Source organism: Hesperophylax consimilis, unplaced genomic scaffold (assembly GCF_061612785.1).
Source record: "Hesperophylax consimilis isolate HC1 unplaced genomic scaffold, BYU_Hcon_1.0 scaffold_40, whole genome shotgun sequence".
In the NCBI taxonomy this organism is placed as follows: Eukaryota; Metazoa; Arthropoda; class Insecta; order Trichoptera; family Limnephilidae; genus Hesperophylax; species Hesperophylax consimilis.
Genome location: NW_028301270.1, coordinates 1,022,057 through 1,047,559, shown reverse-complemented (window position 1 = coordinate 1,047,559; position 25,503 = coordinate 1,022,057). Strand labels below are relative to the sequence as shown.

General features: G+C 37.8%; 3 protein-coding genes across 3 annotated transcripts; 2 read left to right on the top strand and 1 right to left on the bottom strand.

Moving 5' to 3' along the window:
• Positions 1 to 263: 263 nt before the first annotated feature.
• On the top strand, positions 264 to 3,923 carry LOC149408978 (uncharacterized). The gene is made up of 4 exons (XM_089650281.1): positions 264 to 478; positions 592 to 728; positions 1,278 to 1,424; positions 3,668 to 3,923. The coding sequence occupies exons 1-4, from the start codon at positions 301 to 303 to the stop codon at positions 3,716 to 3,718; spliced, it is 513 nt and encodes a 170-aa protein (XP_089506407.1). The 5' UTR covers positions 264 to 300; the 3' UTR covers positions 3,719 to 3,923.
• A 4,531-nt stretch (positions 3,924 to 8,454) lies between these two features.
• On the bottom strand, positions 8,455 to 12,114 carry LOC149408977 (uncharacterized). The gene is made up of 4 exons (XM_089650284.1): positions 11,900 to 12,114; positions 11,650 to 11,786; positions 10,954 to 11,100; positions 8,455 to 8,710 (listed from the first exon to the last, which is right to left on the bottom strand). The coding sequence occupies exons 1-4, from the start codon at positions 12,075 to 12,077 to the stop codon at positions 8,660 to 8,662; spliced, it is 513 nt and encodes a 170-aa protein (XP_089506410.1). The 5' UTR covers positions 12,078 to 12,114; the 3' UTR covers positions 8,455 to 8,659.
• Positions 12,115 to 13,448: 1,334 nt separating this feature from the next.
• On the top strand, positions 13,449 to 19,864 carry LOC149408976 (mitotic checkpoint protein BUB3-like). Its single transcript, XM_089650261.1, has 4 exons — positions 13,449 to 14,017; positions 14,167 to 14,391; positions 17,965 to 18,235; positions 18,922 to 19,864. Exons 1-4 carry the CDS (start codon positions 13,814 to 13,816, stop codon positions 19,212 to 19,214), a joined length of 993 nt encoding a protein of 330 aa, XP_089506387.1. The 5' UTR covers positions 13,449 to 13,813; the 3' UTR covers positions 19,215 to 19,864.
• The last annotated feature ends 5,639 nt before the right edge of the window (positions 19,865 to 25,503 follow it).

The following is a 25,503-nucleotide window of genomic DNA, read 5'->3' as shown; positions in this document are numbered from 1 at the left end:
CCAACATATCCGAGCATACCCGAGTGTGTTCCGAACACACTCGGGTATGCTCGGATATGTTGGCCACGCCCCTGTCGACTAGTCGCTGTGCATATAGCGACTCCCCTCAAATGTCATACTAAAACCACAGATAAATTATAGATAGATAGATAGATGGATGCTTTGGAACAACCAATGGGAGTCGCTATATGCACAGCGACTAGTCGACAGGGGCGTGGCCAACATATCCGAGCATACCCGAGTGTGTTCCGAGTAAATTGTTTCTCACGTCACGTCACGAAACGTCAGAAATAATCAGAAATGGCGTCTTTGAGTGGCGGTTCAGACCGTCTTTTAGAAGTTTCATTAAGTAATTTCAAAAAGAATTCAGAGACGGGTATTATCAGTGGATACATTGACGATGAAGCATTTCTGTGTTCTGTGAATGCGTTGGGGCACGCTTTTTCAACGAGAGACAGTATGAAAAAGAAGTTGGGAGGTAAGTTCTAAACCTTAGGGCCTAGGTCTAGGGTAGGCCTTCCCATTTCTTCAGTTCATAAGCAGCTGCTGATATTTACGAGTTATTCGAAATTAACATTTCCAATCTTTCAGATGCAGTATACACGTTCTGCCCGCCTACAGTAGAGTTCTTTGGGATGCCATTTACATTCGGTATGAATGCGTACAGAGAGTGCGCCCAAGGCCCCCGACTACACAGCCCAAATAACAGCAAGGAGATAGTTGAGTTGGTATGTTCATGCACCCTAGAACCACATCAGCTAGGCCTACTCCCCCTCGTCTTTCAATAGTAGCATTGACAGAGCATCGAGGACTCGGTGGTCCAAGATTAAGGTCTATAACCCCAAAATGATCACCGTATCGTCGGTGATGTGTTTAAAATAAAAATAAAAGCGATGGGCCTGGGCCTAGGTAAGCTAGGACTAGATTATACCAGGGGCCTTCCTAATATGGCAGTTGGAGCTCCGTCTCAATTAGATTAACACGACAATCACACCAATCACAATTCATCTTTGTGTGTTAAAAAGTGTGCCGTGGCTCGTAACACATCCTCATGTCGTGTTAGTCTAAAGAAGACCGTGCTCAAAGTGCCAAATTAATTAAAGCCCCCACTTGTAATTTTATACTAATGTCAACATTGCATAGGCCCTAACAACTTTTGTAAAAGTTAATCATCTGCGTCAAATAAGTTAACCATGGGCAATTTATTTGCCGCACAAATAATAGGTGTCTTATACGTATAAGCCTATTAGACCCTATACCTTGAATTGTTCTTTCAGGCTGATCACCCAAACCATAAGAAGAAGAGGTTCCGGGTTTTGGACTCCAAGAAGCTTGGTTGTCCCGCAATGATGAGTGTGAAACAAATCAAATATTTTCCAGAATTTCCTGTTCCACCTCAAATTTCAGAAAGAGCAAAAACGAAGGTATGATAGTTTCTTTTCTCTGCTTATCCCTACATGGGCAATCACTTTATAACATTTTAATGTTTTCACTATAGTTAGATGCAGTGTTGTGTCAGATACTTTTTAAAAATATCTTTTTTTTATATTAACTCCACACAGGAGGCCCTGAAGAAAATAATTTCCCTCAGGGCCTATATCATCTTTGGGGATGCTGTGTGGAGGGTCTTTTTGTGGAGAGGAAGGAGTGAACATGGGTCTTGAAGAGTCCCATGTTGTAGGAGGGAGGAAACACAGAGGCCGGCAACTCGTTCCACAGCCGAGCTGTTGAACTTAATAACGAATCGTAGAAGCGATCCGTTTCTCATGTGACAAATGTCAACCGTGTACAAATGTTGGGTGCGCGTTTGGCGTGTATCCCGACTACGCACCGGTGCCGAAGGGATCAATGACGCTAGTTCCTCAGAGCATCTTCCATTGTAATACCGATAGAACAAGGACAGCAGCTAGATACAGATACAGATACTTGGCAAAATTTGTAGCTAGATACAGATACAGATACTTGGCAAAATTTGTAGCTAGATACAGATACAAGATACATTGTAAAATTGTATCTGTATCTAGATACATATACTTTTTAAAAGTATCTCACAGATACTCAGATACATTTCTTCTTTTTTGGGGGAAAACTTAAAAAAATATATATTATCGAAAACAGCGATTACTTTGATTTCTTAAAGACGGTAGACGTAAACGCTTGTGATTATTTTACATATTTACACTTGCTTGTTTTATTCGTTGCCCAAAAAGATATTGGCAAATTGGCCTGCAAGCGGTGATAACATAAATGCATTAGGGGTCCTCGCGAGTACCCGGGTAATATAATAATAATAATAATAATAATAACATAACATTTATATAGCGCAGTTTTGTGTTGTTTCACTACAAGTGCGCTTAACTATAATAAACTTAAAATAAAATTTCCTATTGTGTTCCTTTTAAAAAAAAATAATTACATAATATGAAATAAAGAATAAACGGTTTACACAAAAGCAGAGAATAAAATTTAACAATAACAGTGCTATTTTAGTAGAGGATAACAATAAAAGACAGTGACAGTGCACGAAAAATAAGAACTTTAAAATTAAAATATTATATAAAACAGGAAAACATTAAAATATTATATAATAGGTGGACATTAAACATAAAAGTACAATAAGGAGGAAACCGAAACCAAACAATTACCGGAAAACTTCAAAACCTGGCTTTTTATAGTATATTAAAAAAGAAGCTTAGATTCATGAGAATATAAATGATTTTAAATTATTAAATATGATTTTTTGAATAATTTTGTTTTTAAAACCCGTTTAAATTCAGCCAAATTTTGTATATTGGTAAGGGCTGGGGGAAGTTTATTCCAAATGAGTGGGCCAGCTACACGAAAAGAGCGATCATAGTAAACAGCTCGATTTGACCGAGAAAGTTCGATTAAACGATTGGTAACATCTAGATCTGCTGACCTCAGAGTAAACTGTCTATCGCTTAGGTTTTGTCGGACACGGTTAGCATATTACTACCCGGGTACCCGACGCCCCTTGGATAAATAAAAAAATACGTGAACTATGTGCAACTTGATTACTTTGGGTTCTGATGGAAAATTAAAAATAAATGAAATTATTCATTATTTTAATTTTATTTTTTAAATTCTTTTTTTTTTTATATAGGGGGGTACCCGGGTACTCGGGTTAGGACCCCTAAAATGCATGAATATAAACTGCTATAAAATATTATACACTGAGGTGTCAGATACTAGTAAAATGTATCTAGATACAGATACAGTTATAGAAATATAGCTAGATACAGATACACAAAAATGTATCTAGATACTACACAACACTGGTTAGATGCAAGGTTATACAAATACCATTTTGGACAACACACATTTGTTTAGAAGGAAATGTGGTGGGAATACGCAACTTCCCATCGCTTACTTAAACACATTTTCAACATTCTTATCTATTGAATTTGACTGTGCTGCCATGTTAGATGTCAGCACAGTACCATGGCCGGAAATATGATTACCAGGGCCTCAACACTGCAAAATAGAAGGTGTGAAGCATACTTCCCTGTGCCCTTAAAAGGAAAATCACATATTTTTTTTTGTAAATATTATTTTATATTTTTTACTGCCTACCAAACCAATAATTACTGTTTTTGCAGGGTTCTGTTATTTTTATTTATAGTAAAACAATGTGGCTTGTTTTCAGATTCTGAAACAAGTGAAGGCAGCCCTTCAATCCACCAGCCCACCTACGTAGAGTAGACCTACTGGGGATACCACAATAAAAAAAATGCGCCATGTTCTCTACCTCATGGTGGTGTGGAAATGAGTTAACAAAATTATTATAAGTATGTAATGAATAACCCGAAAAAATTACAAAGTTGGTGTTGGGTACGTAATGCTTGATTTATCTGTCATGTTTTTAAAGGGGTTTGTTCCCTCAATGTTTATATTTCCTCTGTGTGGTGTAATGTATTATTTTCCATTAATAAAATAATATCAAATATCAAATATGTATCAATGAATTGCCCAACTTCCCTCATTGCTCACTTATCCTTCAACATACTATATGGCATCCAAATTTTCACATAGACTCCAAATAATGATAGTTTTACTTTCCCATAGGTGTACTGTTTTGTAATGTAAAAAGATTAGATACTTTGAGTATATATAGGTCTTGGGATTATGTATGAGAATAAGTTGACATTTCGTCCTCATATCGAATATTACGAGAGATGGGAAGGCTGAAAGAGATATTGAAAGAAGGGTAAATGCAGGTAATTCCGTTAATGGAGGACTGAACGCCGTTGGCGCTAACAAAAAATTGTCCAAAGAAGCGAAGTTAGCAGTCCACAACGGAGTGCTGGTACCTACCTTGATGTATGGAAGTGAGGCATGGAACTGGCAAAGGAAGGATGAAAGTAGATTGAATGCTGTTGAAATGAGATACCTGAGGCGTATGTGTGGTAAAACCATGTTTGATCGTGTGAGGAATGTGGAGATCCGCAAAGAGTGCAAGGCTGATGTAAGTGTAATGATTAAGAAAGGGACGCTTAGATGGTTTGGGCATGTAGAGCAAATGAGCGAAGATAGGAGTGTAAGGAGGATATATGATGCAAATGTGAATGGTAGCAGAAGTCGGGGACGCCCGAGGAAGACATGGCACGATCAAGTGAATCAGATACTCGAGTCGGGCCATGTCAAGAGTCAGAATAATAGAAGAGTATGTATGAGACGATGTATGAATGCGAATGAGGCAAGGAGTGTGTGCCAAGACCGAGTTGTTTGGCGGTCCGTCCTCTCTGCCTACCCCTACGGGGAAACGGCGTGATGGTTAGTTAGTTGGTTAGAATGTGGTTGCCATACCAAACAGTCTTTATTAAGGCTTTGGAATCGACTTTATGATATTGGCGCTATAGTAATGTAATCTAACCAAATGAAATCAAGGTGCAAGAATCGTATGAAACGAAATATGAAAATTAGCTATCGGCTGCTCGGCAATATTCGGAAATGCTCGGCCGTGACGTCACAAAAAAATCTGAGCGGAGAACCAATTTCAAATAAAGCGCCGAAACACCTGACTTCGGGTATGCTCGGAAATGTTGGCCACGCCCCCTGTCGATTAGTCGCTGTGCATATAGCGACTCCCCACTGAGCATAAATATACCACTCTCTAGATCGATATCTTCGGGCTTTTTGTATACAACAGAATTATACAGTACTTAACCACAGATATACAAGCAGTACCTACCGTGCGGAAAAGAGCAGTAGACAAGATAGAAAAAACTCAAGGTCATCTAAAAGTAAGATGCAACCATAGACAATATAATTGCTCTCGGCCTACTCCATTCATTCACTAGCCCAAAAAAAATATTTTAAAAATAAAAATGTCCTTGAAGCAGAAAAATGTCGAAATGTTTTCCAAGGGCCTGACTAAGAAAATAAACTTTTACAGTGCATTTCCTTGAGATGAAACTTGTAAATCTGAGAAGAAGAAACCCAAAATGACAAGAAATTTGCAAAAACACTGAAGAAAATTTCCAAAACATGATTGTCCGACAGTATGACGAAGAATTCCGACATTTTTCAGCCTCATGAACTCATGGTTACATATGTTAAAAAATCTTTAATTTCACCAAAACAATAAGATAATACAGGATAACACTAATCAATAACATGAATAAGTTTATCGATATAATAAATAACATTTATACGTTGTGGAGGAAGACATAATGTCAAGTATGAAGCATTGTTCAAAAAACCGAACGAATAACCTAAAACTGTTAATTCACTTTAAACTTGAACTTACGTAGGTAGGTTGAATATAATATGTTTGTAACTCGCTAACACTATACTGGCTTATATTGTATTTTTATCACGAACAACATTAACACGCAATATTTTCGACGGAAATGATAGTATTTCGGCAGAAAATGACAACCCGCGTGTATAAATAAACCACTGTCATTTTGTTTGAATGATTTGAAACTGTCAAAATTCCGTCATCTCTTTCTGTTACACGAGTCATTATGGTAGAGAGCGAGAGATCAAACCAATCCTTCTGTTCTCACCAATGAGATCTGAGCTTTTAGCCATATTATTCGTTTTCTATAAGAATTTTGAGGTGGGCGTGGCGGTTTCAAATGAGTTTCGAGGCCAAAGCTTAGTTAAATGCCCCTGCCACTGAGACTGGCTCCCCCCCAGTGCACTTTGGATGCTACTAAAAGAGGTAGATAGATTTTTTTTCATGATGTGAAAGAGTAGGATAGATAGGTGTACACATAAAGAACATTATTCCACCAAAAAATCACTTTACGATTTTTTGTTGTTTGCAACGTTATTCGGGCGATGCATTCAATTATTGGTTTGGTAGGCAGTAAAAAATATAAAATAATATTTTCAACAAAAAAATATCTGATTTCCTGAAGGGCACAGGGAAGTATGCTTCACACCTTCTATTTTGCAGTGTTGAGGCCCTGGGAATCATATTTCCGGCCATGGTACTGTGCTGACATCTACCATGGCAGCACAGTCAAATTCAATAGATAAGAATGTTGAAAATGTGTTTAAGTAAGCGATGGGAAGTTGCGTATTCCCACCACATTTCCTTCTAAACAAATGTGTGTTGTCCAAAACGGTATTTGTATAACCTTGCATCTAACCAGTGTTGTGAAGTATCTAGATACATTTTTGTGTATCTGTATCTAGCTATATTTCTATAACTGTATCTGTATCTAGATACATTTTTACTAGTATCTGACACCTCAGATACTTTCAGATACTTTATTTTCAAAGTGAACTTCTTTACCGATTTTCTCTAGTTAATTTTAAACCTTTGTCCATCTAGTGTATAATATTTTATAGCAGTTTATATACATGCATTTTAGGGGTCCTAACCCGAGTAACCGAGTAACCGAGTACCCGGGTACCCCCGTATATAAAAAAAAAGAATTTAAAAAATAAAATAATGAATAATTAATTATTTTTTTTTAAATTTTCCATCAGAACCCAAAGTAATCAAGTTGCACATAGCGAAAGAGTGCCCCAACGCGTTCACAAAACACAGGCATGCTTCATAATTTACTTCATTGTCAATGTATCCACTGATAACACCCGTCTCTGAATTCTTTTTGAAATTACTTAACGAAACTTCTAAAAGACGGTATAAACCGGCACACAAAGACGCCATTTCTGATGATATCTGACGTTTCGTTTCACTGTCGGAACACACTCGGGTATGCTCGGATATGTTGGCCACGCCCCTGTCGACTAGTCGCTGTGCATATAGCGACTCCCGTAGATACCAGGGAGTCGCTATATGCACAGCGACTAATCGACAGGGGGCGTGGCCAACATTTCCGAGCATACCCGAAGTCAGGTGTTTCGGCGCTTTATTTGAAATTGGTTCTCCGCTCAGATTTTTTTGTGACGTCACGGCCGAGCATTTCCGAATATTGCCGAGCAGCCGATAGCTAATTTTCATATTTCGTTTCATACGATTCTTGCACCTTGATTTCATTTGGTTAGATTACATTACTATAGCGCCAATATCATAAAGTCGATTCCAAAGCCTTAATAAAGACTGTTTGGTATGGCAACCACATTCTAACCAACTAACTAACCATCACGCCGTTTCCCCGTAGGGGTAGGCAGAGAGGACGGACCGCCAAACAACTCGGTCTTGGCACACACTCCTTGCCTCATTCGCATTCATACATCGTCTCATACATACTCTTCTATTATTCTGACTCTTGACATGGCCCGACTCGAGTATCTGATTCACTTGATCGTGCCATGTCTTCCTCGGGCGTCCCCGACTTCTGCTACCATTCACATTTGCATCATATATCCTCCTTACACTCCTATCTTCGCTCATTTGCTCTACATGCCCAAACCATCTAAGCGTCCCTTTCTTAATCATTACACTTACATCAGCCTTGCACTCTTTGCGGATCTCCACATTCCTCACACGATCAAACATGGTTTTACCACACATACGCCTCAGGTATCTCATTTCAACAGCATTCAATCTACTTTCATCCTTCCTTTGCCAGTTCCATGCCTCACTTCCATACATCAAGGTAGGTACCAGCACTCCGTTGTGGACTGCTAACTTCGCTTCTTTGGACAATTTTTTGTTAGCGCCAACGGCGTTCAGTCCTCCATTAACGGAATTACCTGCATTTACCCTTCTTTCAATATCTCTTTCAGCCTTCCCATCTCTCGTAATATTCGATATGAGGACGAAATGTCAACTTATTCTCATACATAATCCCAAGACCTATATATACTCAAAGTATCTAATCTTTTTACATTACAAAACAGTACACCTATGGGAAAGTAAAACTATCATTATTTGGAGTCTATGTGAAAATTTGGATGCCATATAGTATGTTGAAGGATAAGTGAGCAATGAGGGAAGTTGGGCAATTCATTGATACATATTTGATATTTGATATTATTTTATTAATGGAAAATAATACATTACACCACACAGAGGAAATATAAACATTGAGGGAACAAACCCCTTTAAAAACATGACAGATAAATCAAGCATTACGTACCCAACACCAACTTTGTAATTTTTTCGGGTTATTCATTACATACTTATAATAATTTTGTTAACTCATTTCCACACCACCATGAGGTAGAGAACATGGCGCATTTTTTTTATTGTGGTATCCCCAGTAGGTCTACTCTACGTAGGTGGGCTGGTGGATTGAAGGGCTGCCTTCACTTGTTTCAGAATCTGAAAACAAGCCACATTGTTTTACTATAAATAAAAATAACAGAACCCTGCAAAAACAGTAATTATTGGTTTGGTAGGCAGTAAAAAATATAAAATAATATTTACAAAAAAAAATATGTGATTTTCCTTTTAAGGGCACAGGGAAGTATGCTTCACACCTTCTATTTTGCAGTGTTGAGGCCCTGGTAATCATATTTCCGGCCATGGTACTGTGCTGACATCTAACATGGCAGCACAGTCAAATTCAATAGATAAGAATGTTGAAAATGTGTTTAAGTAAGCGATGGGAAGTTGCGTATTCCCACCACATTTCCTTCTAAACAAATGTGTGTTGTCCAAAATGGTATTTGTATAACCTTGCATCTAACCAGTGTTGTGTAGTATCTAGATACATTTTTGTGTATCTGTATCTAGCTATATTTCTATAACTGTATCTGTATCTAGATACATTTTACTAGTATCTGACACCTCAGTGTATAATATTTTATAGCAGTTTATATTCATGCATTTTAGGGGTCCTAACCCGAGTACCCGGGTACCCCCCTATATAAAAAAAAAAAGAATTTAAAAAATAAAATTAAAATAATGAATAATTTCATTTATTTTTAATTTTCCATCAGAACCCAAAGTAATCAAGTTGCACATAGTTCACGTATTTTTTTATTTATCCAAGGGGCGTCGGGTACCCGGGTAGTAATATGCTAACCGTGTCCGACAAAACCTAAGCGATAGACAGTTTACTCTGAGGTCAGCAGATCTAGATGTTACCAATCGTTTAATCGAACTTTCTCGGTCAAATCGAGCTGTTTACTATGATCGCTCTTTTCGTGTAGCTGGCCCACTCATTTGGAATAAACTTCCCCCAGCCCTTACCAATATACAAAATTTGGCTGAATTTAAACGGGTTTTAAAAACAAAATTATTCAAAAAATCATATTTAATAATTTAAAATCATTTATATTCTCATGAATCTAAGCTTCTTTTTTAATATACTATAAAAAGCCAGGTTTTGAAGTTTTCCGGTAATTGTTTGGTTTCGGTTTCCTCCTTATTGTACTTTTATGTTTAATGTCCACCTATTATATAATATTTTAATGTTTTCCTGTTTTATATAATATTTTAATTTTAAAGTTCTTATTTTTCGTGCACTGTCACTGTCTTTTATTGTTATCCTCTACTAAAATAGCACTGTTATTGTTAAATTTTATTCTCTGCTTTTGTGTAAACCGTTTATTCTTTATTTCATATTATGTAATTATTTTTTTTTAAAAGGAACACAATAGGAAATTTTATTTTAAGTTTATTATAGTTAAGCGCACTTGTAGTGAAACAACACAAAACTGCGCTATATAAATGTTATGTTATTATTATTATTATTATTATTATATTACCCGGGTACTCGCGAGGACCCCTAATGCATTTATGTTATCACCGCTTGCAGGCCAATTTGCCAATATCTTTTTGGGCAACGAATAAAACAAGCAAGTGTAAATATGTAAAATAATCACAAGCGTTTACGTCTACCGTCTTTAAGAAATCAAAGTAATCGCTGTTTTCGATAATATATATTTTTTTAAGTTTTCCCCCAAAAAAGAAGAAATGTATCTGAGTATCTGTGAGATACTTTTAAAAAGTATATGTATCTAGATACAGATACAATTTTACAATGTATCTTGTATCTGTATCTAGCTACAAATTTTGCCAAGTATCTGTATCTGTATCTAGCTACAAATTTTGCCAAGTATCTGTATCTGTATCTAGCTGCTGTCCTTGTTCTATCGGTATTACAATGGAAGATGCTCTGAGGAACTAGCGTCATTGATCCCTTCGGCACCGGTGCGTAGTCGGGATACACGCCAAACGCGCACCCAACATTTGTACACGGTTGACATTTGTCACATGAGAAACGGATCGCTTCTACGATTCGTTATTAAGTTCAACAGCTCGGCTGTGGAACGAGTTGCCGGCCTCTGTGTTTCCTCCCTCCTACAACATGGGACTCTTCAAGACCCATGTTCACTCCTTCCTCTCCACAAAAAGACCCTCCACACAGCATCCCCAAAGATGATATAGGCCCTGAGGGAAATTATTTTCTTCAGGGCCTCCTGTGTGGAGTTAATATAAAAAAAAGATATTTTTAAAAAGTATCTGACACAACACTGCATCTAACTATAGTGAAAACATTAAAATGTTATAAAGTGATTGCCCATGTAGGGATAAGCAGAGAAAAGAAACTATCATACCTTCGTTTTTGCTCTTTCTGAAATTTGAGGTGGAACAGGAAATTCTGGAAAATATTTGATTTGTTTCACACTCATCATTGCGGGACAACCAAGCTTCTTGGAGTCCAAAACCCGGAACCTCTTCTTCTTATGGTTTGGGTGATCAGCCTGAAAGAACAATTCAAGGTATAGGGTCTAATAGGCTTATACGTATAAGACACCTATTATTTGTGCGGCAAATAAATTGCCCATGGTTAACTTATTTGACGCAGATGATTAACTTTTACAAAAGTTGTTAGGGCCTATGCAATGTTGACATTAGTATAAAATTACAAGTGGGGGCTTTAATTAATTTGGCACTTTGAGCACGGTCTTCTTTAGACTAACACGACATGAGGATGTGTTACGAGCCACGGCACACTTTTTAACACACAAAGATGAATTGTGATTGGTGTGATTGTCGTGTTAATCTAATTGAGACGGAGCTCCAACTGCCATATTAGGAAGGCCCCTGGTATAATCTAGTCCTAGCTTACCTAGGCCCAGGCCCATCGCTTTTATTTTTATTTTAAACACATCACCGACGATACGGTGATCATTTTGGGGTTATAGACCTTAATCTTGGACCACCGAGTCCTCGATGCTCTGTCAATGCTACTATTGAAAGACGAGGGGGAGTAGGCCTAGCTGATGTGGTTCTAGGGTGCATGAACATACCAACTCAACTATCTCCTTGCTGTTATTTGGGCTGTGTAGTCGGGGGCCTTGGGCGCACTCTCTGTACGCATTCATACCGAATGTAAATGGCATCCCAAAGAACTCTACTGTAGGCGGGCAGAACGTGTATACTGCATCTGAAAGATTGGAAATGTTAATTTCGAATAACTCGTAAATATCAGCAGCTGCTTATGAACTGAAGAAATGGGAAGGCCTACCCTAGACCTAGGCCCTAAGGTTTAGAACTTACCTCCCAACTTCTTTTTCATACTGTCTCTCGTTGAAAAAGCGTGCCCCAACGCATTCACAGAACACAGAAATGCTTCATCGTCAATGTATCCACTGATAATACCCGTCTCTGAATTCTTTTTGAAATTACTTAATGAAACTTCTAAAAGACGGTCTGAACCGCCACTCAAAGACGCCATTTCTGATTATTTCTGACGTTTCGTGACGTGACGTGAGAAACAATTTACTCGGAACACACTCGGGTATGCTCGGATATGTTGGCCACGCCCCTGTCGACTAGTCGCTGTGCATATAGCGACTCCCATTGGTTGTTCCAAAGCATCCATCTATCTATCTATCTATAATTTATCTGTGGTTTTAGTATGACATTTGAGGGGAGTCGCTATATGCACAGCGACTAGTCGACAGGGGCGTGGCCAACATATCCGAGCATACCCGAGTGTGTTCGGAACACACTCGGGTATGCTCGGATATGTTGGCCACGCCCCTGTCGACTAGTCGCTGTGCATATAGCGACTCCCTAGATACCACCATACGGCCATAGATACCGCCGAAGCCGAAACATTGAAATTGAAACGTCAAAGCCGCCAAGATAAAAACTTGACGAACATATTTTTTATATTCATTTATGGAGAGGTTCAGCCACATTCAGCCTTAAATAAACCACTCTCGGTTCAGCTATTGAGCTATTACTCTATTTTTGTCAATATATCTTACTTTTTTTACGGCACTTTATTATGAGCACAGTAATATAACGGCAGATTTGCTTACGTTCCGTAAAACTTTTTAATATAAACTTCATTCCACTTCATCAATTTTTAAAACCCCTTTGAAAAACCACAAGATTTTATTTGCACTCCATTTTTTTATTTTAATCGATTGTAACAGATATGACGGGAAAAAAACAGATAAAATATATCAGAATTTTGAAAATTATTCAAAAGAGTATGTTATAACTCTACTCAAGGGGATTTAATATTAATAATTGTAACAACTTTAAAATGGAAGTTAATAATTAATATTATTCATGTGAAAGAAAAGGAGGAACGAGTAAAAAAAAGAAGTTACTTAGTTACAAAACACTCTTAAAATTTATTTAATAAAATGTATAAAGAAGAGTTAGTCTTAATCTAGGCTTAATAATAGTCTTAAATTATACTTCTTATCTGGAACCGCGGATCTCCACGTTCGCACTTATCACCGACACACACAAGCGGCCACTTGGGTTGGATCCGAAGGGCGGAATTAGTTCAGCCTGGGCCAAGGCTCCGAAGGGCGGAGTCGAAAGGCAGCGACTCCTGAGTGAACAGCTTCCTGGTAGGAAGATCCTCGGCGCCGCTCCAAGGGGGAGAGCAGGAAGTGTCACGGCGGAGGCGAGACGGTAACTCCTGATAGGGCAGCTCCCTGGTCGGAAGAGCCTCGGCGCCGCTCCAAGGGGAGAGCAGGAAGTTTCTCGGCGGAGGCGAGACGGTAACTTCTGCTAGGGCAGTTTCCTGGTCGGCAGAGCCTCGGCGCCGCTCCAAGGGGGAGAGCAGGATGATGACTCCCAAGATGATGACTTTCGAGAGTGTCGAGTGCGGAATTTTATTCCATATCCATAGAAAAAATTGGGGCTGTCGCTGTCTGATTAGAGATGGTCGGGTATCATTGGGTGGTATCTACTGTACCTAGTCACTAGGTCACTAGTATCCACTATCCACTTCTAGTATCTGCTAGGTTTATTTATGATCTGCTAGTATCTATTCTATAATCTATGTCTATGGCGGTATCCGTGTATTAACTGTAATCCCGCAAACGCCGCTTCTAACCTAAATTGAAACTATATTATTTGTTTTGATTAGCAGTGCTCAAAATTTTACGAAACAAAAACAAGGTTAAATAGGTTTTCCCAATTTTGTTGTTGTATCATTTCAATATGACTATTTCCGAATCTCGCATTGAGTTTAAGCTGAAGAACTGTCCCGAAGATGCCATTTCTTCAGTGAAATTTGCCCCCAAATCAAACCAATTTCTTTTGGTGTCTTCATGGGACTGCACTGTTCGACTGTACGACATCTCCACGAATGTTGAAAGACATAAATACACCCACGATCTACCCGTACTGGATGTTTGTTTTCGGGTATGTTTAAATTTTTTATTTCTTGGTTACAATTTCGGTTAGGGACGCATTTGATCTGCTCTTTGAAGCCTACACGTTCTCTTTGCAATACAAATAATTTTTTTATGATCTTATGCTTTCATGTTGATTTAACTTAAAATTTCTTTCAGGATGCCGTTCATTTCTACAGCGGAGGTTTGGATGGTACCTTAAAAATGTATGACTTTAACAGTAATATCGAAACTATAATGGGCGAACATAAAGACGCTATAAGATGCGTAGAATTTGCTAGCGAAATAAACGCCGTCCTTACCGGCAGTTGGGACGGATCGGTAAAACTATGGGATAACAGATCACCGCAATGTGTAGGGACCTATAACCAAGGAAATGAACGGGTAAGACGATTTATTTATCTTTTTCTAATTTAACCCTTATAATCTTAATCTAAAAATATGTATCTACTTGGCTTAGCTGTGAATATACAGAAAACAGGGACACACTTAAGAAGAACGGCTGCGCGGACCTTTTCATACAAATTAAAATTTTGGATTTACGGCTAAAATACCAAATTAAACTGATTTTTCTTTTATTAAATCAAAAGGTGTGCCATGTAGAAAGTACGGATGAGAGTCCGATTTATGCTTTAAATTATAAAATATAGCCCCGAAAAGAAAAATCTTACCCATCCTCTCTCAAGAGTATGTAGAATTATAAAAAAAAAAAATTTCTTCAAAAAAGAATTGTGTTAACATAAAAACCCAAATTTAGTCCGACGAAAAATTTAATTGAATATTACATTAAATTTTGCCTTTGTCTCATTCGCACTAAGCGGGCATGAGGTAAGGTCGTCGCGGGCCGGGGGAATGGTCGCTAGCCGGCCAAACAAATACTTCTAGGGTGTCTAGAGTAGGTATGCCGGGGGCAGGGGTTCGAGAATAGAATCGCCCGACAAATAAATGCGTAATACATCAACAACAACAGTATACATGGGTGTTCCTGTGTGTGTGTTTCTAGTTGACATTCTTCATTCGCAGTTGTTATTTATCTAGAGCGAATATAATGAATTTGTTTCACTTGTTTATGGATAATATTATTTTAAACTTAATACCCAGTTTTAACCGAAACACCCCTAAATGATTTATTTTATTCAACATGGGTAAGTAATGCTTATTTGAACAGTTTAAACAATGATAATTAATAATATTATGAATTAATCAAAAATTTATTAGGGTACATACGTTATTGATTACTATAAAATGTTAATTGTGTTTTAGGTCGAAAGTGGATACTACTAACGTATAACTGTCCTACTGTTTGTATATTTTTAAACATGTGTACGTACACTCTGATTACGTAGATTATAATATTTTGTGCTTGTAGCTATATAATATATATAAAGCTACAAGCATTATTACATTGTTTTATTATTGTGCTATTATTTTCATGGTTATTTTTATTCTTCTATTGATTATACGGGGTGGCGCAGATGGATCGGGTGGTTTTAAAATACTTGTCAAACTGTCAATTTTAAAGGTATTGGATTGAAATAAAGTGCAAAACGTGTAGTTATAATGGAAATTTATTAACAAACAATTGGAAAAGTTAGTTTTTAAAAATTACATCCATCAAATGCCCTCCTTCTCGAGCGACGCATTCTTGGAGTCGGTCCTTAACGTTCCGCATTGCCCGCTCAAGCACATCACCAGGAATTAATGTGATTTCGTTGTGAATTGCTGCCTTCAACTCCTGAATGGTCCGGGGTTTGTTCACGTACACCCTTGCTTTTAAATAGCCCCACAAGAAGAAGTCACATACCGTGAGGTCCGGTGAGCGAGGGGGCCAATGGAGATCTCCATTACGGGAAATCAAACGGCCAGGGAAAAGAGCGCGCACAGCTTGCATTGATATCCTAGCGGTATGTGCAGTTGCCCCGTCTTGTTGGAACCACATATTGTCCATGTCGTAATTGTTCTCTTCAAGTTGTGGGAGAAGAAATTCTTCAATCATGTTCACATAACGCTGCGAATTAACAGTAACCGCCTGCTCCCTTTCATTTTCAAAAAAGTAAGGCCCAATTATCCCTACCTTAGAAACCCCACACCAAACCGTCACTTTGTGACTATGGAGAGGCCGTTGGTGTAGGTCTCTTGGGTTAGTGTCGGCCCAGTAACGGCAATTTTGCTTGTTGACGTAGCCGTTAATGTGAAAGTGAGCCTCGTCAGACATCATGATAATCAGGTTTTCATCTTCCAATAACTCCAACATCCGTTGGCTAGACTGAAGCCTTTGAAGATGGTCTGTTGGGAGAATCTTCTGGACCACCATGATTTTATAGGGGTGGAATTTCAGTTCTTTGTTAAGAATCCTTTGAAGGCTTCGACGTGACATTCCAAGAGCTTGAGCACGATGTCTCGTTGATCGACGTGGGCTCGTAATGACATCGCGTCTCACACGCTCCACGTTCTGAGGCGTTCTTATTTTTCGAGGTCCAGACGTCCATTTTGGAGCACATGAACCAGTAGTGCGGAAATTATGCACCCAACTCAATATCGTATCTCGCTTAGGAACAGTGGCGGCTCGTGACTTTTGGGTTACTAGAGTGCTAATATTACAAAAAATGGCTTAATTGATGTTGTTGTAGCTGAAAACGAATTTTTATTTTTTTTTCAAAAATTGATTTTTTGTATGAAAATTTTCAGGAATTCCGTGCGGCGCACGGGTATACTGAAATTTCCTGAAAATCTTCATACAAAAAATCGATTTTCGAAAAAAAAATAAAAAATCTTTTTCAGCTATAACAACATCAGAAATGCCTTTTTTTATAATATTAGCACTCTAGTACACCCAAAAGTCACGAGCCGCCACTGCTTAGGAACACTACCTCGAGTTGGGATGTTGAAACGCTTGCGAAAGGCACGCGTCACAGCAACAATTGACTCGTTATTGCGTATAAACTCTTCCACTGCGAAAACACGATGCTCAACGGACCACGTAGCCATCGCGATTGACTGCCAGTCTGCAACTGAAACTTCCCGTCCCCCCCACCACAGCACGAAGACCGCCGAACACCTGGCTCCCCCACTCCAGACGTACAGTCCACTTCATAACCACCCGATACCCGGAATTCAGGAGTTGAAGGCAGCAATTCACAACGAAATCACATTAATTCCTGGTGATGTGCTTGAGCGGGCAATGCGGAACGTTAAGGACCGACTCCAAGAATGCGTCGCTCGAGAAGGAGGGCATTTGATGGATGTAATTTTTAAAAACTAGCTTTACCAATTGTTTGTTAATAAACTTCCATTGTAACTACACGTTTTGCACTTTATTTCAATCCAATACCTTTAAAATTGACAGTTTGACAAGTATTTTAAAACCACCCGATCCATCTGCGCCACCCAGTAAAACTGTTTTTAAAATTCTTCGTTTTAAAGGAAAGGTAACTCTGAAACCTGTTGAGTGTAATTAAAATAAAGTGGTCAAAAACAAATTTATGTGTTAATTAATTTATACTTGTTTTATGTAAAAGTCCGAAAGGCGTAGATAAATAAATAAATAAATTAGCTAACTGATACAAAGTGTTTTTAAAATAAAATGTGCATATTAAGGGTGTTCCTATTTTCTGTATATTTTCCAGCTTAGCTTTGAGTATATTATTTGATTGCTCACTCAAGACATTATTTTGTATTAAAAAAAATTAAACAATAGTTTTACTCTGTAGCATGAACATGTGATTTACTATTACAGCCTGTCTGTCACGCATTAAATATTGTCAACTAACCTAAAATGTACCCAAATGAGATCATGAAAAATCATTCCCTGCGATGCTTACATTTTTTGAGATGCAAATTTGCATACTCTTCTTTCTACAGTGTGGTTTAAATTGAATTGATAAAAGTTTGTTTAGTTGATAAATATGATATATTTATAACAAATACATGCTGTTTCTAAAAAAAAGCTTTTTCCAGGTGTACACGATGAGCGTGATTGGTGAGAAGTTTGTGGTAGGCACTACGAACCGTAAGATCTTTGTGTGGGACGTGCGCAACATGGCGCAGACCAACCAGCGCCGCGAGTCCTCGCTGAAGTACCAGACACGCTGCATCCGTGTTTTCCCCAACAAGCAGGGCTACGTGCTCAGCTCCATCGAGGGCAGCGTGGCCATGGAGTACCTTGACAGCAATCCCGAGGTGCAGAAGAAGATGTATGCCTTCAAGTGCCACAGAATCAAAAAAGCAGGTATGTTCTTTTGTGGCTAACCAACTTACTAACATATCATCGTGTCATTTTCCCACTTCTGTTATTCCGACTCTTGATACGTTTTTTTTTATTTAACTTCAAAAGGAATCATCTCCGTCAGGATCTGTGTTATCTTTGGGATGCTTTATGTGTTTTTTTGATGAAAGAAAGGAGTGTCATGGGAGGGAAAAAGCGCAGAGGATGACCAATTATTTCACAGCCGAGCTCTTGAATATAACTGCCTCTGCACACTGCTCGGTGTATTGATTTTGGATCGTATATGAGCACTTTAGATTTCTCATGTCGTGTGTTTTCTCCCATCTCTTATTCACTTCCAGTGGCATTTGACCCACTTTTCTTCATGGAGTCAAAACAAAATTAAAAAGCACTGACAAATTGAATTAGTATGTAGACAAATTAGTATGTGTGTAGATAAATTAGTATGTTTGTAGATAAATTAGTATCTATGTAGATAAATTAGTATGTTTGTAGATAAATTAGTATGTATGTAGATAAATTAGTATGTATGTAGATAAATTAGTATGCTTGTAGATAAATTAGTATGTTTGTAGATAAATATTTAAAACTATTTGCTTTAAGGTTAATAATATTTTAATTCCTGCTGCAAAGAGCTGCACAAGACAATTGTAATGTTTCTTTATTTGGTTTTTACTATTTTTTTCTAGGAATTGAAAAAATTTATCCCGTCAACGCAATCAGCTTCCACTCCGTTTACAACACATTTGCGACAGGCGGCTCTGACGGCTACGTCAACATCTGGGATGGCTTCAACAAGAAACGGTTATGCCAGTTCCATCGATACAACACTTGCATCACCTCATTAAGCTTCTGCCACGACGGTTCTGTATTGGCCATTGCTTGTTCCAATCTTGGAGATCCTGAAGAGTCAGAAGACCCTAAAGCTGAAGATACCATTTATATTAGATACGTTACTGATCAAGAGACCAAACCTAAATAAGAACTCATGTTATAAGCCTGATGTTTACAAGTGTATGTGATCAAATATGCGCTATTTGTAATAATAATTAATGAATATTAACCCATTGGCATACCTGCTGTCTTTTTAGGGTGGCCGCTAATATTGTTTATTAGTATACTGTACGCCATATCATGACGGTTGCTGGCCCGCTCCCTCTTCCTAACTTGATTCAATGACTAGAGCAGTGGTTCTTAACCTTTTTGGGGGTACCGAACCCCACCAGTTACATATGCACATTCACCGAACCCCTCCTAATTTGAAAAATTAGGAGTAAATGTCTATGGTCCGTATATAATGACTATGGTCATTTTCGGGCGGCCAGCTTGACCGGTAATCGCAAGCTCTACCGCTGCGTGATCACCTTTAGCCAATGATGGACAAGCGGGGCATGTCACCACGAATCATATAAGTCGGGGGTCTTGACCTCCACCGAACCCCCGAGACTGACTCACCGAACCCCTGGGGTTCGATCGAACCCAGGTTAAGAACCACTGGACTAGAGTCTCGGGCATACATTTTAGAACCAAAGTTTGTATAGCAATGGGTTAATATGTATTGATCTGTGGTCCAGAAAAAAACGTATTGTGTATAAATGAAATATTATTGTCAGTAATTTTATGTTATAGGTATTGATTTCAATAAAAAAATTCTCTGACCATATTTTTTGTTAAACTCCAGTCAATTTTTATTATTTTACCTTCTAACTTAAATACCATTATTTTTTTATTGTTATATATAGTCGGTTTTAAAATAATTTTCAAAGTTTTAATTTTTCACGTCTCCCGAAAAAGCATCAAATCTATGGACGTGACCACTGACATCATGAGTCATCACCAGTCTCATGAAGCCTACCTTTTTTTTCAACTGGTGCTGTATTTGCATGGGAGTCGAGATGTTTTTATTCTTAAGATTACCTGCTTTTAACATTGAAGAACACTAGGTAAAATATGCATCTAGTCACGAATGGTATTGAATTGAACCAAAGTGCAAGAATAGATCCATGACCGCACCTGATAAACAATTTACCGGTATTTAAAAACTTGCATTACATCATTTTCATTGGTTCTAATGTGAATGTGCACCAGGGTTGCCAATGCATATCGTCCCTTAGCTAACAACACCGCATAAGTCATTTTTACCAACTTTACAGGAGACGAAAAAAACTGTTTATTTTAAAAAATCGGTGGATTTTTTCTGTTATTACTTAACAAATACCCTAGTTAGCGGTTAAGAAATAATTATTTTTACTTACTTTGACGATTTACTTTATTTTAACTTTTATTTTATGACTTGAGCTGTGTTGACTGATATTTTATTAGATTTAGGCGGTGTTGTTTGCGGAAATGTTAGGGAATAAGATATTAAGGTATATTATCAGTTAATTATTCATACTTCACACAGAGCACACGCAAAAATATCCCTCCACAAAGATCATCGGAATTTATAGCCTATAATACGTAAAAAATCTAAAAAGTATCGGTAAACTTTTTCGTGAAGATCAGTGCAGTGAAATATCTACAAACTGTGAACTCTAAACGGTCTCATTAGTGATTTCAAGTAAAATAAACTCTGCAAAGTGACAGCGATTATTGTCAAATAAATATCTATCAGCTTATTTTTAAATGAACTTGTGCAAATATACTTGATATTGCATTTATCTCACGCTACGTCATGAGTAGCGCCGTTTGTGGCAGCTGGACGCGTCATGCCGTCTCCAACCGCTTTGTGTTTTTTTAGTATTTTCAAGGGAAACGAGGCAACATCCCTTTGAAGTTATTTAAAAAATCAGTGAATCAACATTTTAAATTAACTTACCAATTAGTAATCAGAACTTAATAGTAATGTGACTAGAGTGCAGTGTTTCAAAAATGAATAATCGAAAATTGTGCTAGAAACATTCTAAATTCGCTGAAGTTGAAGTTGAACTTGGGACGAGAATCGGTAACTGTTGTACGCCAGATGTTTTCAATGTTATTCTTGGAAACAGTGAAAGCCCTAACAAGTGCCCAAGGTGATTTATTATTCCGTCCGCCGCCTTTTATTTCGGAACAATGCACCACTAACATAATCACCAGAAACAAGTGTACAAGGAGATGGACTTTCCGAGCGTCACAAGGTTTGTTATCTATGTGAGGATACTGTGTCAGCGCTTAATTAGCAGCAGACACATACCTGGACGGATGACGAACCTCGTGCTGGCACTGTTGGTGGCGCGGTGCACTCTTTCGCTGCAGTAGCTGGTCCAGTTTCCTCACCACCTGGGATTCTTGCTGCAGAGTCTCCATCCTCTACCTTCGTCGAATGTCACAGCGGTGCTGCCAAGGTCTGGAATCCATGAGAGGACATTGTGTCAGCGCTCTATTAGCAGCAGACACATACCTGGAAGGATGACGAACCTCGTGCTGGCACTGTTGGTGGACGCGGTGGACTCTCTCGCTGCAGCAGCCGGTCCAGTTTCCTCACCACCTAGGATTCTTGCAGCAGACTCTCCATCTCCGTGTCACCTGTTTCTGTACTTCATTTTATTTAACTTAATTTCAATTTGTAATATTTATATTATTTTTTTTTTGTAATATCTGCATTAACTGTACAGCGCCCCTGAGGTGATATTTCGCAAAAGCTGTAGCAGTTCTTTACTACCCGCTACATTTCAAGATGATTCGGAGTGTGTAAACACTGGACTCCGACAAGAGGAGAGGAGACGGCAACTCGAGCGCGCCCGAGCGGCCAGTACCATTACGGCTCCCGCCGGCTATAGACGCAATCCCGGAAGACGTAGCGAACGCGACAAACGACATTGGACGAACTTCCGAGACATCGATCTTTTGGGGAACAATGACGCAACATATTATAATTCGTCTTGCTGGTCATTGCTTTCTCATCTAAATTTAACGTCATGTAAAATGATGTTTGGCGCCCTCTACTCTTTATAACAGGTCAGAATACTTTTGTCACACACACGCACGTTTCATGTTACTTATTCTTAATTCACTTTTCTAGTCACACCATTTAACATTGCTACCTTGTCAGCGCCCTTGAGGTGATTTCTCACGAAAACGGCGCTATATAAATTAGCCAAATATTATTATTATTACCTATTATTAAAAAGTCCGATGCGGAAGGCCTTCGGTCCGACGCACACGCCCTAGGATTAAATTCAATCATGAATATTTTGAGATCTCTTGTTTGCTCTGGTTTTGTACGCTGTAGAAATAAATAATATGTTGTAATTCATAACTCTTTTTATTACTACTTCTTTTATCATCATGTTACCCATTGAGGGATTAAATCCCATCATAATGGCAACGTGCCCCTTAACCTTGAAATCTGGTTATAATGGCGCACCAACGTGGTTTTTTCTCGGATATTTTTAACATTTTAATTAGGTTAGCATTTTGGATTGATTTTTTTTTCATGTGTGACATTAGTATTTGGCCTGTTCTTCGTGTTTTTAATGTCGTTTGGAGTGTGTCTTCCTGGATTGCGTCGTCCCCTAGCCGAGTTTCTTTTAGAAATTGAAGACAATTTTAAAAATTTTATTATTACTTTTATCCTTTTAAAATTATTTATTGTCCGTTGGTACTCTGCGAGATTGGTGGGTATCTCGTATTTTTTTTTTTTTATTGTTGTAAGTTGTTCCAGATTCCCACATCTGAAATTTTAGTATTGGTGTATGTCCATTTCTGAACTTTTGTCCATTAGATGTGTAGGTACAAATAATTTGACACCCATTTTTCCTCTTTTGGGACTTTTACTTTTCATTATTGCCGTCTTCGGACGTGATTAATGTTGCCTTGCTGTTTTCTTTTTTCCAATTAATCTTTAGGTACATCTAGTCACAATGCCTGATACAAGGAGTCAAGTAAAAGAATCCGCCATGTCTTCCGTCAAGGACTCAGACATTATTGTCAGACGAACTGTCGATTCGTTAGTTCGCACTTGCTTCTAGTGTGTGTGTAAGTAAAGTTACCTTCACATTTACGCATACTATCCCGAGTACGTGATCAGGGCAGCTAAACTTTTTCATATTTTATATTTCTGCTTCGATCTACTAATTATGGATTCGTGTGATCCCTACCATTTTATTACGATGGCAAGTAATATAATAAACTCTATGAACAGTACCATTATGGATCCATCGAATAAATTTACCAAAGAGCAAATGGCTAAATTAACTCCTAAACTTTCGGAACTTTTGGGGAATATTAGTGTTGTTGGTGCGAAAGTGGGCTTCCTGGAAGGAGAGCTGAAGGCCTATACAAACATCTCACAACAGAAGCCACCTCAGGTCCAACCTCTACCTAACACCATACAAGACCTACCTGGAATTTGCGAAACACTAGCGGAAATGGAGGAGAGAAAATTACGTTCTAAGAATATTATAATGTTTAATGTACCTGAGTGCTCAACTGGTACTCAAACTGACTGCATGAGGGAGGATAAGAACAAAGTTTTGAGTATTCTAAGCAAAGTTGAAAATGTTGATACCTCTGAAATAAAAATGTTCCGTTTAGGTAAAAAAGAAATGGATAAAATACGTCCGATCAAGATTGAACTGTCAGATCAACATCAAGTGAAACTGGTTCTTCAAAAAAAGGCGATAGACTACAAAAATTTCAGTATTAAAACCAAAAAAGACTTAACATGGGTTCAGCGCCAAGAAATTCAAAATGTATGGAAGGAGTTAGAAAACCGGAAAAATAAGGGAGAAAATAATTTAACCATAAAATATATTAACAACTCACCTAAAATTATCAATGTTCAACCAAAAAACTCCAGCCATATAAACGCCTCATCTACTACCAGAACGTCAGGGGCATCAGAACAAAATTAAAGGAGTTCAGAGTAAATGCTCCATCTTTCTCAAATGATGTCATCATACTCACTGAAACATGGCTAACATCATCAATCTTCTCAGCGGAGCTAGGACTACATAGGCACCATGTCCACCGAGCAGACCGGAGTCAGAATACCAGCTCCAATACAAGAGGAGGTGGTGTCCTGATAGCGGTCCGCAAAAATATTACTTCGAAAGCACTCAAAATCAAAAATACTGATGTGGAACAATTGTTCGTATTGTTAAGTGGTGATTTCAAGAAAACTATTATTGGAACTGTTTATATTCCTCCTAATGCCAACATATCAATCTATAAAAAACACTGTGAAGATGTTGAGTTAGTAAAAACAAAATATCCAAATCATCAAATAATTATTTGCGGTGATTATAATTTACCTAATTGCAATTTCAACGTTTTAGACAGTAATTTTAATTCAATACCAGCAACCGCCTGCGAACGAGTAATTCTAGATATGTCTTTACTTTTTAATTTAACCCAATATAACCATGTACGTAATATTAATAATCGTGTTCTTGATCTAGTTTTGTCAAATGAAAGCAACGTTATTATAAATGAATCATTAGAGTCTATTCTTCCGATAGACAACCACCATCCCCCACTAGCAATACTTATCTCTTGTACTAAAGAAGGCAATCAAAATAATTCAATTCCTACGTATAACTTTAAAAATGCGAATTATCGGGACATAAATGATCGTCTCCACAAGGAAGATTGGTCATTTCTTAAGGAAGGCGACATTAATCAAAATATTGAATCTTTTTATTACTTGCTGGATAAAATTATTACAGATCTCATCCCACTCATTCATTTTAAAGAATCAAAATATCCGAGATGGTTCAACAAAGAACTTGTTCAATTAACTGCCCTTAAAAAAGTTTTACATAAGAAATATAAAGAAGACAGGTCTTTATCAAATTATATTGAATTTAAAAACGTTAGAAAAGATTGTAAAATCTTATCAAAAATGTGCTACAATTCTTTTATTAATAATGTTGAAACTTCAATAAATCATAATGTAAAGTATTTTTGGAACTATGCAAAATCAATGAAAAATAACAACTTTGGTATACCCGCCAACTTGGAATATGCAGGTAAAAAGGCCAAAGACACTAAAAGTATCGCTGACCTTTTTGCTGATTTTTTTAAAAGCGTTTATGAATGTGAGACACCAGTTTCTGCTAGTACAGTATCAAATTTTACTACTGATCATAATCTTAATTTATCTTTTATCCACATAGAATATAATGATATATTGACTGAACTAAAATTACTAGATCAAAGCAAAAGTGGTGGACCAGATAAAATACCTCCTGTATTTTTGAATAATTGTGCTACCAATCTGGCGTATCCTTTATATTTGCTGTTTAATCAGTCTTTACGAACAGGATGTTTTCCTACTAAATGGAAAT